Consider the following 17,449-nt stretch of genomic DNA (forward strand, 5'->3'; position numbering starts at 1 on the left):
GAGTGAGTGTGTGATGTATTAAAACAAATAACATAAAAAAATGTTAATTTAAAAAAGAAAAAAGAAAAAATATTATTACTACTACTACTAATAATAAGATATTAAGATATGAAGTCTTAAGGATGACATCTTATTTTATTTGCGGGGATAACGACTATACTTATATGGAGGACCAAAACTGCCAAAATTCAAAATAAATAAATGATTAAATAAATTACTAAATAAATACATGACTAAATAAATAAATGACTAAAAGTTATCTTTTCATTTCCATTTATATTTTATTAATATAATTTCCTAATTATACTTTTTATAACCATTTTTATTTTCACTTTTAGTCATTTTATTTTGAAACCTGGCAGGTTTGGTCCTCAATATATTTGTACAACCATGAAATACAAAAAAACAAACGACTATAGTTTTTGTTTTTACGTCGTCTGCAATCACTTTTAATGAGAAATATCTACATGAGCTCTCTTCTACCACCTGCTGCCACTGTCGTGTTACTACGACTGTGGGTGGAAACCTGGCCTACTACCTTATGACTACTACACTGTACTGGGATTCTTAAGTCATCTACATTATTGAGTCATCGTTGAAATGTAAAATAGTTTGGACCAAGACTGGTGTTTTACCATTCAGAGGGTGTTTCCAAGGGATCGCCATTGTATGTCGAGTGATATCACTTGTAGTCCATGAATCGGGGGTCGACCCCCGCCCCCGCCAATCCTCGAATGCAGCATGAATTGTCGCTTTGGTCGTGTTGGAGAACAGCGATTAAACTGATTTCCACAAAATCCACGATATTTACCACAGAGGGGAAAAAAAAGGGTCTTCAAAGTGATTGTGAAAACAAATTAGCTCGTTTATTGGACTGGCACCTTTCATTTTTGTCCTCGATCGCCATCTTGGATCACATGGAAGCTTTGGTCACGTTAAGAGTGGAAAAACATTCGTTTACAGTAAGAAGCAAATACAAGAGAAACAAAGTCAACAACAAGAGTGATGTTAAGGCAAACACACTCAAGCCCCCCCCCCCCCCCCCCCCCAAAAAAAAACAAAACAAAAAACAAAAAAGGAGCTACAATGAAGAGCGGAAGATGAGCAAGACGACTGCAAGCCCAAATTAGACTCGACTGGAAACCAAACCTGCTCATTTGTTTAACAAGTACGCGAACCACACCTTGAGTATGAGGTGGCAAAAAACAACAAAAAATGTTTACCAACACCGAAAACAGAAAATATGAGCAGCCATGGTGGCAGTCCGTAAATAGACCCGACTGATCTAGATTGCACCAGACCGATATCGAACCGAATGATCCAGAAGGGACCATTACCGAGATCAGACTGATTAAGAGTGTTTCTGACTAATCCAGATTGAACCAGAATGACAGACCAAACTGGAATGATTCAGATTGAGCCACTGGACCTCAACATGGATCAGACTGAGCCAAAACCTGGACCGAATTGACGCAAATAGAAACTTAGTGATCCAGATTAGAACCTGAATCAAATTGATACGTAGTGATCCAAATTAGAACCTGAATCAAATTGATACTTAGTGATCCAGATTAGAACCTGAATCAAATTGTTCTAAACGGGACCAGATTGATCCAGACTGACCCACACGGGATTAGACTGATCCAAATTGAGTCAAAAAAGTCTGATCCAAGGTCAACGTTTGTGTGTGTTGATGAAGAGGACAGCGTGTGGTTATGAGTAATGAAGATAACAGACTTCGTGTTGAGTTTTTTTTTTTCCTTTAAGCCTTCTTGTTGTGGTTCTGTAGTCCATCTGACTGGCCCCACCCCCTGCCCCAAACTCCATCCAAACACCACCGCCATGCAGAGAGCGTTGTCCAGCTGCAGGGGGGCGCATGGCTGTAACAAGTAGGGCGTGGTTAAGTGTTTCCTTTCAGGACACCCAGACAACTCTGCAACAACTGCAGGTTACCCTGAAAGGGAGAGAGAGAGAGAGAGAGAGAGAGAGAGAGAGAGAGAGAGAGAGAGAGAGAGAGAGAGAGAGAGAGAGAGCGAGAGAGGGGGAGAGAGAGAGAGAGGGGGGGGGGGGGAGAGAGAGAGAGAGCGACAGCGACAGACAAAGAGAGAAGCGAGAGAGAGAGTGTGAAACAGAGTCAGTCAGTCAGTGAGAGAGAGAGAGAGAGAGAGAGAGAGAGAGAGAGAGAGAGAGAGAGACAGCGACAGACAGTTGAGAGAGACAGTATGAAACAGAGAGAGTCAGAGATAGAGACATTGAGAGAAAGTGTGAAACAGAGAGTCAGAGACAGAGAGACAGCGAGAAAGAGATCGAGAGAGAGAGAGAGAGAGAGAGAGAGAGAGAGAAAGCGAGAGTGATCGAGAGACAGAGAGAGACAGCGACAGACAAAGAGACAGCGAGAGAGTGAGAGAAACAGAGAGAGCGAGACAGAGACAAAGAGACAGCGAGAGAGACAGACAGCAAGAGACCGAGAGAGAGAGAGAGAGAGAGAGAGAGACAGACAGACAGACAGTGAGAGTGACAGCGAGAGAGAAAGAGAGAGAGAGAGAGCACAAGACAGACAGACAGCGAGAGACACAAACAGCAAGACACAGACAGAGAGAGAGAGAAACAGACAGAGAGACAAGGAGAGACAGCGTGAGAGAGAGAGACAGAGAGTGAGCGAAAGAGAGACAGCGAGACAGACAGTGAGAGAGCGAAAGAGCGAGCAAGCATGATATCAACAGCCTCAGTGAGCAGGTGAGCACCACGGTGACTTACTCACCTTGGCGTGTTTGAGCTCCAGCTCGGCCAGCTCCACCAGGTTTTTCCTGAAGGCTGCCACTCGCCTCGTCTTGAAGTCGATCAGCTCTGCGCACCAACAACACAGACGCAAGACGGACACAAAGTCAGTTGAAGACAGACAAGGAGGTCAAGAAAACAATGTTTGGAAGGCGACAAGTTGCGTTAATTTTCATCCGCCATTTTTGAAATTTTCATTTCACTTTTAGTCCACTTTCAATCAACGCTTGTTTGTTTTTAACCATAGTCAGTCAACCTCATCCCGTTTTTATTTAGTTGACTATAAACTGAACTCTATTTTAATCGAACATAACTTTATTTTAGTTTTAGGCGACAAAAACTGTCATGAGGTGACGCCGATTGAAAAAAGTGAGGGACAAGGACGCTGTTGACCTTGCTTGGCCGACTCGGAGATCTTGTCAAACTTCCGGCAGCACAACTGTTGGCTGGTGTCGGCCTGCAGGACATCGCGGTTCTTGGCGCGCGCTTTGTCCAGCGCCTTGTTGGCGTTCTCATAGTCCAGCAGCGCTCGGCTGCGCCGGTACAGGAGGTCCTGTAGGGGGCGCACACATCATGACATCACGTCATCAACATTTTGTCAAGGTTTCCTGGATGTCGAGACGGAACCTTTGCAGCCTGCGACTCCCTCAGGTAATATTTCAACAAGTCGGCCAACTTCAAGTCCTCGTCGGCGGCCACGCGAGCTTCGATTTTCTGTCAAAAAAGCGGACACAAGTTGATGTAAACGCGGCCGTCCGAGCAAAAAAAAAAAAGACGAGCTGCGCGACGTACGAACGTACCCTGGTCTTCTCAAACAGCTCCGACACTTTCAGGAAGAACCTGAAAATGACAAGCAAGATTTGGTGACGCGTGCAAAATCCAAGATGGCGGCGCCATTCTTACTTGCACAGGTCCGTGGAGTCCAGCGTTCCCAACGCGTACAGAGACGACGCCATTCTGTTGATGTCGTCCGCAGCGTCTGGACAAAAAAATAAATAAATAAAAAATTATCACAAAAAATGACAACTTATTGACGGCACTTCCTGTCTTCATTGTTTCAAGTGACCACTTCCCAACCACAAATCTCAACACTTCCAATCGTGATACAGTTCTTGTCAACATTTTGTCGACTTCTTGTTTGTTTACAACTGCCCGCTGACCTGTATATATGACTGGATAGCCGATAGACCATACACACACCAGTGCAAGCCGCTGGAAGTCAGACAGAGAGACAGAAAGAGAGAAAGAGAGACAAAGAAAGTAAAAAAGAATGAGCGAGAAAGAGAGGGTGAGAAAAAAAGAGAAAGAGAGAAAAAGAGAGATACAGAACGAAAGTTCCTGTCCACTAATCTAAATCCCTTCCTGTCCACACGTTGTATGCCTTAAGCACTTCCTGTCCACAACTTGTGCACTTCCTGTCTTACTCTTGTGGGATCGGATCATCCTGTCGGATTTGGCCGAGGCGTCCTTGACTCGGTTGTGGTACTCCAACAAGAAAGTCTTCTCGTGCTCGAAGAAGTCGTCCACGTCCTGCGGACAAAACGGAAACATCAAACGGGGACAGATGGCTGCGTCGGCGCATCACGCTCACGGTGTCACCTTGACGCCCGCCACCAGGACACCGTCGGCCGACTTGACGACGTTCTTGAAGAAGTCCTCCAACTTCTCCTTCTTGTTCTTCCCTCGCACACTCAGCTGTGGGCACACGATGACGATGTCATAGAAATGGGCAACCACTTGAGGGCTTATTCCATATCCGCGCACTAGTACGCTCTTTGCCCTCACTAGTAAGAATGTTTCACCCCCCATTACTAGTGTAACATCAGACCTAGTACGCCATTAAAGCTCGCACGTAAACTACTGTGCACTAGTCATGCTCGTAGGCCCATTTAGTAGGCATGCGTCACATACTAGTAGCTACTTTCAAGGATTATTCATAAATCCATCTCAAGGTCCACATACTAGTATGTTGTTTGTCCTCACTAATAAGACAATTCATTGCACTAATAGAATTTACTACTAACATTTTTACCCACTTCCCCCCCCCCCCACTTACTTTAGGACTTGTACACTAGCAGGCCACCTACATGCTACTAGTGAAGCAAAACTGTGCACTACTAGTAGGGACCGACCGATTAATCGGCCGATTATTGGCCTTCAAACAATCGGCCAATTGGGCCAAATGGCCGGTTATTTTCCCCTTAAAACGTCGAAGAAAGGTGAAGTTTCCGACGCTGTGAAAGTACCCTGAATGCACCATTTTGCTTGTGTACCATTAGCAACTAGCAAGTGTGTAGCGCATGTCAGCATCCTTTAAGTTGTTTAATGACACAGCAGTTAGAGTTAACTGTAAAACTAAATACACAACATTAAAAATTACATCCACTGTGTATTTTAAATACAAAACATGCTTCGTTTTCAAAACATCACTAGCCTAGCGCTAACAGGAAGTGAGCAAATGCTAACAGAAAGTTACGTTAGCATCGACTTCGGGAATGTTTTCCCTTCAAATAATGAATATCCAGACACAAATGTAAGAATTACACACAACTGGATATTTAAATACAAAACATGCCTCGTTTTTACAACATCGCTAGCCTAGCACTAACAGGAAGTTAGCAAATGCTAACAGGAAGTTAAATTAGCATCGACTTCGCGAGTGTTTTTTTCCTTCAAATAACGAATATCCATACACAAATGTAAGCATTACATTCACTCTATATTTACTGTACATACAAAACATGCCATGTTTTTAAAACATCGCTAGCTTAGTGCTAATAGGAAGTGAGCGAATGCTAACAGGAAGTTAAGTTAGCATCGACTTTGGGAGTGTTTTTACCTTCAAATAATGAATATCCAGACACAAATGTAAGCATTACATCCACTCTATATTTAAATACAAAACTTGCTTTGTTTTTAAAATATCGCTAGCCTAATGCTAGCAGGAAGTTAGCAAATGCGAACAGGAAGTTTGCATCGACTTCGTGTTTTTCCTTCAACTAACGAATATCCAGACATAAATGTGGGAACACATACCCACAGATGAGATAACGCTACGCAAAGGCCACAAATTCTTCCCAATGTGTGAAAAAAACAAGTTATTTGAATAGAATTCAATCGTAGCTTTCTTCTGTACTCACTTTAAGTGTGTATGCCAGGGATGCACAGCACCACACTGCCCCCAAAAGGCTAAAACGCACCGGAACAGTCAGTATGTTCTTACTGTTTTTTCGGTTGCTATTATTTGAATTTTTTCGATTCTTATTTGAATTTCTTAATGTTTTTATTTGGTCATTGTCCTTTCAAGTTATATTCGTGATCTGAAATCCAAATGTTTCTTTACTCACGTCCTGGTTGTACTCGAGGAAGACGTGGAAGTTGAGGTCCTTCCTGAGGATGGGGTGTGCTGCCACGCGACACAGGAAGACCTCGTGCATGGCCACCGTCTTCTTAAAGATGGCAAGGTACTCTCTGGGTGTGGGGAGGGGCGAGGGTGGTCACATGACAGGAAGTGAGACGACAGTATTTCATGTGTTCCACGTTCCCCTCCAAAATAAACAACAAATTGTTGTGAAAACAGAACCATCTTATATACTTAACTAAAAACGTTGTGCCTTGACAAAATTAAAACAAAGGTATAAAAAAAAAGAAAAAAAATTCAACTATTTTTGCCTTTTTTTTTTTTTACAACATTCTGACCTTTTTTTGTATCATGTCACGATATTACAAGCAGCGCATCTGTTTAAAAAAAAAAAGAAAAAAGTCAGCTTGATTTCAATTTGTGCAGTTCTAGCACCCTCTGGTGGCTAGTTTTTTGTTTTAGTGCAGTTTAATTTTCATAAGAGACGTTTTGGCCCTTCTATGTTTAAAATTGACCCTAATGGTTAGACGAAGGGGAACGGAATATGCTTGTGAAACTAAAACTGAAATTCAAAAAACAATTTTATTTACAAAATAAAATAACAACAATGCTTTTTAAAAATTGAAAACTACGGTAACTGAAACGACATTTGATGTTTACAAAACTAACAAACTATAATTACATTAAAAAAAAGTTGTTCGTTTTAGTCTTTGGTAATTAATTTAATGCATGAGCCTTTGCGGATGATTTTAAAATGTTATTTTAAGTAGATTTGATAATCACCGGAATAAGGATGTTTGAAAGTGTGTCACACTCAGTGTTGCCACAGTTACCTTGAAAAAGTAACTTAGTTACTTTACTGATTACTTGGTTTTAAAAGTAACTAAATTGCGTTACTGATTACTTGATTTTAAAAGTAACTAAGTTAGATTAAAAGTTACTTTTTTAGTTACTTTCAGCAGCTGCCGATAACACCATCTCAACATAAAAATAATGCAGTAGAAACGGAGTTCCAAATACTTTATTGAAAGTGCATTTTTAACATGAAAATAAAGTTGTTTTTTTTATGAAAAACAAAATAGGCAGTCTCTCTTGACTTCTTGTAACGTAAATACTTTTTATAAAACAAAAAATAAAAATCTATCCAGGTTGAAAATGAAAATCCCCTAAATTCCTCTATTGTTTGTTTGTTCCGCTATTCCAGTGTGTACACATGTATCAGTTTAAATATTTATTAGTAGTTATTGACAGTTATAATTGTTTTTTGGTTTGTTTGTTTTTTCTCTTCAAAATAAGGATCAGGAAAACAAAAGGTTGATAATTTAATGTTAAATATAAATATTTAACCTTTAGACAGACACCAACACAATTAAACAGAATATTTGCACATTGTGAAGTATTTCAGAAACATAAATTTAAGACATGAAATAAACCTACCGTCCAGCCAAAAGAAATATGAAGCCACCTTATGGAACAATAAATCTATCAAACACATTTTAACCACTTAATATATGCAAAAATATTTCCAAAAGTTCATTTCCCTTTTTAATCAACAATTTTTGTATTTAACAATTGTTTTTTTCTTTTGTCATCACTTTCATTTTTGGTTAATGTATGACATCTTTTTTTGTTTTTTTTAATCTGAGACACGATGATGACCACAGAATCACTACTGTTTATATTTTGTTTTTTGGGCTGTCGTAATCGCGGGCACGTCTCAGTTCTCCTATCTGCTGCTCATGCTAGTTGTAGACATTGACAGGGAGCCACAAACTGAGAAATGAGATACTTGCAGTGTGCTTTTAGCTTAGCTGGTGTGTTGGCTGTGGGACATACCTGTGTCGTTTGAATCCATGCATTGGATCGTCACGGGAGTTATTCTTTTTGGCTCGCGCGCAGTACCAACGCCGGCCCGGGACATACAAGTGCACCGAGAGGACTCGATAGCCATGGGAAATACCGAGATGTACGGCACCGGCTTCTGCTAACTGTCTCCATTTGTATGTTGTCACTCGTTGCGCGCGCGCGCGCGCCGTGTCGCGAGCACGGAAACACGGAAGTAGCTTGAATGGTGATGCTACTGAAATGTAAACAAAACAAGTAGAGCACGGCGCAGAACTCTTGCTATTGTTATGAAAACCATAAAGCCTCACTCGCAACCGATACGGTCGTTTAGCTCCCCTTGACGAACGATGGTTCGGTCGAATCGTTTTTTTGTTCCACCCCTACTGAAAACGTAACTTGTCTGACGTCACTCCCCCTGGCGAGAGGGCGGAGACGACCTCATCCCATAATGCTTCACGGACCAGTTGAGGATGGAAATAAATTATTTTTTTTACCACTTTTATGGTCCATAATGCACACTTTTTTTGTTGTGTTGTGTGCCTGTTGGTTAATAAAACTAGTAGTAAAAGTATCATCACTTTTGTTTTGAATGTGCAAACCATTCATGACCAGACCATGGCTGAATTCAGTGTGGTGATCAATGACTTCTGCCTCATCTTCGTAGTTGTTTGTGAATGTTACAACAGTGAGATAGTTTGCCTTCTTCATGAAAATGTGGAGTAACGCATTGATTCTCTGGACAGTAACTTTAATCAGACTACTTTGTAGAATAAAGTAACGCGTTAGATAGGGGTGTGAATTGCCTAGTACCTGACGATTCGATTCGTATCACGATTCACAGGTCACGATTCGATTCGATACCGATTAATCCCGATACGAATGGTCACGATTCGATACCGATTAATCCCGATACGAATTTATAAGTCGATTGTTGCGATTTTTTTCCATTCAAATTTAGAAAATACTATCAGTAAATTTGTACATGTACACTGTAAGATTTGTATGAATATATTTATCTAAAACTTGAGGCTTATAACCGTGAGCCACTGTACACAAACAGTTTGCAATCTGTTTCACATTTGAACAGCATTAAAATAAAAATATTAAGGCTTAATGTGCCGTTCATATAACATTCTTCCATGCTCAAGGTGTGAATCCTAAAAAAAAAAAAAAAAAAAAAAAAAAAAAATCGATTCTGCCGATTATTGAATCGATTCGAGAATCGCGCGATGTGGTATCGCGATATATCGCCGAATCGATTTTTTTTTAACACCCCTAGCGTTAGACTATTAGTTACTTTAGAAAGCAACTTTTTTGAGTAACGCGTTACTAAGTAACGCGTTACCGGCAACACTGGTCACACGACATGCGACATTTTTCTGTGATTAATTAATCTATTTGCGCTTTAACTTTGACAGCCCTTAAAAAAAAAAAAGGAAAAAAGAAAAAAAAAAAGAAAAAAAAAAGTGTGTCACACAAAAGTGACATCTCGCAGCACCCAATAGAAAAGCACATTCACATGATGTCGCTCCCATGGCGTTTTTTTTTTTTTTTTTTTTAATAAGTAATACACTTTTTTAAAACTAAAACTGAAACTAACTTAAAAGAAAAACTAAGCATTTATTAAATAAGTCAAACTAACATACAGACAAGAACTCACGCTTCGAGTTCCTGCTTCATCTTGGTGAACTCCTCCTTGGTCATGGAGCCCTCGCCCTCGCCCAGTTTCTGCAGCTTCTCTCTGGAGGCGTCAAAATCGGGCCTGGGCGGGGCCGGCGGGATCTCAAACCACAACAGCAGGAGAGGCAACAGTCAGCCAATAATATTGATAAAAGTTGACTTATTCAGGGTCATTCGAGCGACTGAAAGACCGATTGACGACAACAACACAGTAATTCTGATCAAATTGGTCGATAATTGCGATAATTATCGGCAGACTTCATTATTATTTGGTTTGATTGTGTGACGTCAAAGTGGTCGATAATTGCCAATAATATCGGTGGCCATGTTTTTCTTCATGGCACAGAAATCCATGGAGGAGAAGTAATTTGACTTTGTAATAAAGAGAATCGTGCATAAATCATGTTTTGCCAGAAACTACACGTCGATTAAATACTGCATACATTTATTTATGCCTTTAATTGAAAGAGAAATTCTTCACGTTATACATTTTTACATGCTTGAAATTTCCTCTCTGTTATAAATATAACCAAATACTAAAGGACAACGCCCCCCCCCAAAAAAAAGTAAAATGTTAAATTATAGTATATTGTATCATTGTTTTTGGGTGCATCATTCTTTGTGCAAAAAAAGAAAGAAAGAAATCGGTACATTTAGAAACATGTACCATATTAAGCTTATAAGTAAAAAATGTTTATTAAAAAAAAAAAAAAAGTCAATGTTGTCGGAAGCGTTCAAGGGATACTTCACTTATTTAGCCCATTATAGCAATAATAAGTTAATATTTTGTGTATAATTAATTTGAAACTTATATTATTTTTCACGTACAAATAGTACCTTTAAAAACACATGTTGCCACTTGCTGTCGACTGAAAATTACATCACAAGGGCTCAGGTCCCCAATCACAGCTCACCTGTTTTTCTAGGTTTGGTCACGTGACATTCACAAGCTGAGCTGTGATTCGTTACCTGAGCCCTTGTGATGTCATTTTCAGTCGACAGCAAGTTGCAACATGTGTTTTTAAAAATGTAGTAATTGTACATGAATAATAATGAAAATATAAAATTTGTTTTTGGCAAAGTGTAGCCAAAAATGGCTAAATAAGTAAAGTATCCCTTTCAAGGACCAAAAAAGTTATTTTATTTAATGCACAATAGCAACTTTGAACCAAGCCATGTTTTTGCCAAGTCAAGCAGTGTTTTTTTTTTCTTTTCTTTTTTTGCTGAAAAGCAGTGAGGATTCCACACAATATAAAATAGTGCTTTAGTACCACCTTGTGGCATCTTGGGGGCGCAGCATCATTTTGGGAGGCCATAGCACTTTCTAATAGGGAAAAAAAAAAAGAAAAGTGCTTTGCCGCCATCGTGTGGCAGCTATAGGGCTAGGGCTGTACGATATTGGAAAAACATGCGATATAGTTGAATATAGCGATATCGGTATTATTGCGATATTTAACATGTACCTAAAGAAATTACATTTTTATTATCAAATGAAAGAATTACATTCTTTTTTTCATGCGGCAATATAATCAAACTCAATGTATTCTTAATTGTCAATAATGTTCAACTATTGGATGGCAGTGCACATTTTCATTAAGTACACTTTGTTCCAACTATGTTTTGCAATTGCATTATTAGGGTTGGAACACCTATGGAACTAGGGGCGTGGAAGCCAAATAAAAAGAGAGGGTAAGGAGGGGATTTTTCTTCAGAGAGTGCAGTAGTGAATTGGATCAATATCAGAGTGTCTTCTCTCATTTTTTTGTCATGTTTAATAAATGTCAAACAGGTAAACCTGACAGTCTGTCTGGTCAAATTCAGATCAAAGTAGTGTTGCACGGGGTACCCGTACCAGTACAATACCGTGAGCTTTTGGCGTCAAAAAGGGCTCTGTATCGTTTTTTTTAGTACCGGTACTGAAAAAAAATACATACGAGACAGCCTACTCTGTTTTAAAGGCAGATACACATATGCAAAGCCGCCTACCGATATGTGGAAAATACCTGCCTCTTTCAGCGTGTTTTCGAGAGGGCGCAGAAAGATGGGTTCACGCACTGAACACGGAAGTGCTCGCTGGCCGTCCACTCCTCGTTGAGAAGCACGCACTAATTAAGTGTCATACGGAACTTTTTTTCCCCTTACACCTCGCTAACAGGTATTGTGCCAACGTTGTAACTCCCCCCCCATCCCCCAAGCCGCGGGAGCGCGCACGCAGAATGGAATCCACGCGACAGAACTGCTACATATAGTTCAATAAAAACATGAAGAACACAAGTGTGTGGTTTTCAATTTTCACTTTTGGAAACGTTTTGTAACAAGAGTGAATGTTTCTCACGGAGAAGCAGAATAAAAAGCATCAATCCTGCAGTAGACTCAAGGTGCGTTCAATGAACAGGCAACACAGTAGGAAATCACAGTTAAACATAGAAAACGCTAAGACGTCAGAGCGACAGGCTGTGACGCATTTTTGACACTTCCCTTAAAAAATAAGTCGAGTGTGAAGTTTGTAGTATTTGATTGATTATGGGAGCTGGAATGGAGAAGAGCGGGCAGACACTCAAGCAACGTTACATTGAGTCATAGGAGTGCCACTGTATGATGATGATGATGATGATGATGATGATGATGATGACGATGATGATGATGATGATGATGATGATAATAATAATAATAATAATAATAATAATATTTCAAACGGATGGCATCAAATGCAAACAAATACAGTACTTCAACAATATGGCATGCCATGTGAAAGCACATATAATATATACATAAATATATACATGTACATAAATTAACATGTATACATCCTATTGTTTTGAATTAATAAAAAAATAAATAATTTGAAGTTCTTTTGTTAGTTTTAATGCTGCTTTTGCTGACGTTTTAGATCTTTGTCGAGATACCGTTTCAGTACCGGTATCGAGGTAATTTATGCAGGTATAGTATCAAAGTCAAATTTTGGTATCTCGACAACACTAGATCAAAGCATCAAATTCCATATTAAACTCATTGCATGTCTTTACGATATGCATACTGCATAGGCCAATATCGCGATATCGAAATTTTTTTGATATACAGTATTGTGCAGCATATAGTAATAGGCCATTAAAAAAACTTTTTGAATGCAAGTACTTGTGGATTTTTTTCCACTATTTGCAGCAGGGCTCAGCAAGTCCCGATTTGTGATTGTGTAATTTTTCTTCTTGCTATATTGATGTTTTTCGATTATTTACTGACAAAATGTGCGTAGTGAACGCAACTCACAATGTATCCGGCGTAGTCCTCATTTTCCACAAACGAGTCGTGCAGCCAGATGAACTCTTCGTGCTGGCGGACCACCGAGAACTCGCTTTGCTTGAAGTTGGCCAGCGTGCTCTGCGGGAGCGGACACACCGGCGGTCTGACGGGCGCAAACTGGGAAGTGACCTCACGCCGACGGCGGCGCGGAAGACGGGAGGGAGCTCACCTTGGTGTGCACGGTGAACTTGACCTTGTCTCGCTCGCTCAGGGCGTCCGAGATGTCCACCTGCAGCGTGGCGTCCGTCTGGAGGTCCACGTTCACCGCCCTGGGCTGCACATGAAGACATTACTATTCAGTCACTGGTTGTAAAATAGGCAGAAATTAATTTAAAAAATACTAAAAAAATAAACACAAATAAAAAAAATAGGCGAAAATGTTCACGGTTTTCCCAAGTAAAAGCAAAAGATTTATTTTTATTCAACACAAAGACAATCAGTCTGCTCTCAATGGGGGGGTTGACGACAGAAATCGGGAAAAAAAAAACGCTAATAAGTTGAAATCCACTACATTTGGTCCATTTTTTTTCATGACTTAAAGATTGATAGAAAATAATTACCAATGAATTTGATAATCAATTGGGGTGCCACTACATTGCGTAAAGTTTGACAACCGCCGTTTGAAATCATTGATAAGTGTGAGCATGTTAGCTTTTGAGTCCCTTTCGGAGCTGATGGCCACAGAAACCCAAACAGGTGCACGTGACCGTCACGTGACGTGCTGGGAGAACCAGTTCCTCCAAAGCTGCAGCTAAAAATCGAGGTAGCAGGGAGAGCTAATGCTAACAAGCGGAGCTAAAAAGCCAGCTTTCTTTTTGCCGGGACCGGACCGGACCGGACCCTAAGCCGAACCGGGCAGTAGCGCTCAAGCTGGGCGAAGGGAGCGGTGACGTAGTTTAGAAAAGAAGAACGAACTCACTCCTCGGTCCTCCTCGGAGAGGAAGTCTGGTCCGTCGTCCAGTCCTTCCTGCTGCGGGCCGGGCACACAAAGCACATAGAACCGTCATTTTTTTTTTTAAGCTGACGAGTGGACGCCCGTCGGAACCGCCGCGGGGTGTGGATCCCTGGCCGGCTGTTGTTCCGACGCGCCGCAGTCAAAAGGGCACAGAAAAAGGAGAAAAGAGGCGAACCTAAACTTACCATCATGGCTGCCAACGGGTGGAGACGGGAATACGCGTGACGTCATGGCGTCGCCTGAACGCATCGAACGCGTGACGTCATGACGTCGCCTGAACGCATCGAATGCGTGACGTCATCTTACGTGCCCTCCTCTGGCTACAAAACCGCATTCAAATTACAAACAATTTGTTTTGCATTTATTTTTACACTCGGTAGAATAAAACTATTGCTGATGAAAGAACACTATTGACAATTCCGAGCGTACGTCACAAGTCAAAATGGCGGAAGTGACTCTCTCCTACTGATCCGTGCAAGCCGTTGAAGCCACAGGGTGGCCATCATGCGCCTCCCATCCCGCGAGCAGACTATTGATACAGACTAATGATACGGTATAGACATCTACAGCTCGTAGGCAGTTAGTAGTAGGGCCAGAGGCCGGGTGGGGGGTGGTGTGGTGTGGTGTGGCGTGGTAGTCACTATTTTTTAACACAAAATGTTGCCAGGAAAATCGATACGAGAGTAGGAGGGAAAACAAACAAAAAGGGGGGAAGAAAAAAAAAAAGTAAAGTCCTTTGCAAAAGCAAGGAATTTGTGGAGCACAAAATGTTGCTCGGAAACTCATACGAGAGTATTAGAAAGAAAAAAAAATTCTAGCAAAGAGTGGAGGGCAGGAAAGCAGAAGAGCAACAGGACGAAGGAAGCGTCGGATGGAATTCCTGCAAGCAGGTTCGCACACGCTCGTCGTTCCCAATCAAATTCCTCTCATCACAGACACGAAAGATGATGACTGAGTGCGAATGGCTTCACGGTACGCCTTGCCTTGTTGCTCGACTCCCGCCTAGGCGGGGAAAATACAAATGCAAGACGTAAGCAAACAGAACAACAAAACAAAACCGGCTTTCAAATGCTCATGAGTAAATGCTACGACAAAGAAACTCCACAATTATTTTTGGGCTTGGCCGCAGGCAGGCTGCAAAATCTGCATCGTCGTCTTTAAGACAAACTCAGTCTTATATCGAGATACACCGATTATCGGCTGTGCCTAATAAACTAACCCTACCAAATCCCCAAATGAGCTACGTTCGCATGCATTTGTCACTCAGTGAGATGCAGGAAACTTGATAGATTTAAATTTCCACTTTATTAACTCTTTGGCTGCCAGCCATTTTCGGAAAAGGTAACCCCATAGTGCCAGCTGATTTACAGAATTTTACCGATCTTTCAAGCTCCACAGAAAATGTTGTGTTAGGACTATGGAAACGCGGATACTACCTAATGAAAGATTGAAGTCTCATCTTTCATCTAAAAATAAAAAGTTTGTTTCTACCTTATTCGGATCTTCAGTAATCAACAATAGAAAACAGCTTCGTTTCACCCAAATCCTCTATTTTCTTCCAAAATACGGAGAAATCAAGCTTTTTGTGAAACGATGTTATTTCATGCACTCTAGTGAATTTGGCACTTTTCTTTTTTTTGCATGAGGGATTCTACAAACACCTAAACTTCTATAAAACACTACCCCAACAATAAAAAATGTTTTTTGATTGCATAATAACAGTTTATTTACATGCAACAGTAGCAATCCGAACAAACAATTTGGAAAACTCTTTGCAAACTATTTACACGTGCGCAACAGTTTTTGTCAGTCTGCTTCTGCATGGACTGATTTGCGTCGAGGTTGGTATGATGAACGATGTGCTGGAGAAGTTCATCCGTGATGAAGAGCTCCAGGATGTCAGCTGGCAGGTGGGAATTCAGCTCTGCTGCAGCATCCCTTGGTCCTGGTTTTGCAGCAAAGGGAAAGATGGTTGGCTGCCAGCCGAATTCATCAACTTCAAGCCAGCCAGAATCTTTGGGATCTGCAAATATACATTTCAATATCATATATTATTTTAGAGCACTGTGATACAATGTGTGTGTGTGTGTGCATGTTTACCTTTTTTTCTTGGATGTATTGGTTGATGCACATTCTGTAAATTATAGAAGACGTTTACCATCAAATATTTTATTAGTGCTGTGGAGAATCTTTTCTTTTTACCTTTGTTCTGCTCACTGTGAGAAGGGTCACTTTGGGCCCTATGAGGAGGAGCTGAAAGAAACATATACAATTACAATATTATCGAAAGACTTTCCTTTTATTGTTGCGGTGTATTGAAAACGTTTTTTTTTTTTACCTTTCTTTGTCGTAGAACCAGCGGTCGGACGTTGCTGTGAGCACGATCTATAAAATATACATTCACGTTTGTATAGGTAATAGATGTTTTAGTGTATATCAGCACATTTACACACGCTGCTAGCAGATCGCCCGAAAGTAATCTTACTAGCAATCTCTTAGCATGTTAGCGCTTACCTTCACGTTCTTTGGAAGACTGTCCAAGACTGTCTTGCATCGGACCCATAGTAGTCGTCATCGTCCGATGAAACGTCATCTGTGCAGACGTGCTCGGTTGTGCACCACTTTTCTCCGGTGTTAGCATCGCTAGCCGGTGGGGCCTTAGGATGTTATTAGCATCGCTAGCCGGTGGGGCCTTAGGACGTGGTCGAAACGGCCGCGTCACCGCTTCAACTATGACTTAACCCCGTCATCACTGTGCTCTTGAGCACTGGTCGATGCTTTTGAGCTTTGAAAATAAGGATCAAGCGTGAGCTGCTTGCCATCTGTAGCTTTTTTTGACTCCCTTAGCCAAGTTAGCCATTCTCTCCCCCTCAACACTCTAGCTCAGTCTCTCTTCTTCTACTGTTGTCTCCTACCCGATCTTGTCCAAAAGACTCATCACAGCCATCTAGTGGCCAGGAATACTCATATCGTAACCCGATCGGCTTGATACTTGGAGCACAGCTGCCCAAGGCTTTCCTCCACCCGTTTCCATAAAAAAACATAGTAGACGTCAATTAACGTCTATGGCGGCCAATCCTAGGATTATACTGAACGTTTTTAAACGTTTATGGCGGTCAAAGAGTTAAAAAATAGGAACTCCCTACACTTTTCATTAAAAAACCAATTAAATCAAGAAATAATGTTGAAATTTTAGAAATCTTTAATTACAGTAGAAATCTTTAGGGATCTATTACTTGTTTTTTAATTTTTATTATTATTATAATAATTATTTTTAATTTAGCTTAATGCTAATGACGCTGGAAGCTCCCTGAATTTTTTTTTATTTTTTTAAACAAATCTGTCAGTATACAGAGAGAAAAAAAACGTTTGGCAGGATTTTCACTTTATTCTCAGAATTCTCACTTTAAAGTCAGAATAATAGCACTACTGCGATTGGCTGGCAACTAGTCCATGGTATACCCCGCCTACTGCCCAAAGCCAGTTCAGATAGGCTCCAGCACCCCCCACGACACTAGTGAGGAATAAGC

At 40.8% G+C, this 17,449-nt stretch overlaps 2 protein-coding genes across 3 annotated transcripts; both read right to left on the reverse strand.

Annotated features, from left to right (window-relative positions):
- Positions 1 to 1,047: 1,047 nt before the first annotated feature.
- Positions 1,048 to 14,204, reverse strand: snx6 (sorting nexin 6). Of its 2 annotated transcripts, none has more exons than XM_077539009.1 (14): positions 14,105 to 14,204; positions 13,884 to 13,934; positions 13,134 to 13,238; positions 12,932 to 13,042; positions 9,645 to 9,766; positions 6,126 to 6,249; positions 4,378 to 4,473; positions 4,203 to 4,308; positions 3,682 to 3,757; positions 3,579 to 3,618; positions 3,406 to 3,492; positions 3,172 to 3,331; positions 2,762 to 2,847; positions 1,048 to 1,942 (listed from the first exon to the last, which is right to left on the reverse strand). In XM_077539009.1, exons 1-14 carry the CDS (start codon positions 14,108 to 14,110, stop codon positions 1,901 to 1,903), a joined length of 1,212 nt encoding a protein of 403 aa, XP_077395135.1. In that variant the 5' UTR covers positions 14,111 to 14,204; the 3' UTR covers positions 1,048 to 1,900. The 2 variants fall into 2 exon arrangements, with proteins under 2 accessions (XP_077395135.1, XP_077395134.1); XM_077539008.1 differs by having other exon boundaries at positions 1,048 to 1,954.
- Positions 14,205 to 14,834: 630 nt separating this feature from the next.
- LOC144031832 (uncharacterized) lies at positions 14,835 to 17,449 on the reverse strand. The gene is made up of 6 exons (XM_077539296.1): positions 16,434 to 17,449; positions 16,258 to 16,304; positions 16,122 to 16,172; positions 16,020 to 16,053; positions 15,707 to 15,942; positions 14,835 to 14,921 (listed from the first exon to the last, which is right to left on the reverse strand). Exons 1-6 carry the CDS (start codon positions 16,558 to 16,560, stop codon positions 14,835 to 14,837), a joined length of 582 nt encoding a protein of 193 aa, XP_077395422.1. The 5' UTR covers positions 16,561 to 17,449.

This window comes from Festucalex cinctus, chromosome 12 (genome assembly GCF_051991245.1).
Source record: "Festucalex cinctus isolate MCC-2025b chromosome 12, RoL_Fcin_1.0, whole genome shotgun sequence".
NCBI lineage: Eukaryota > Metazoa > Chordata > Actinopteri > Syngnathiformes > Syngnathidae > Festucalex > Festucalex cinctus.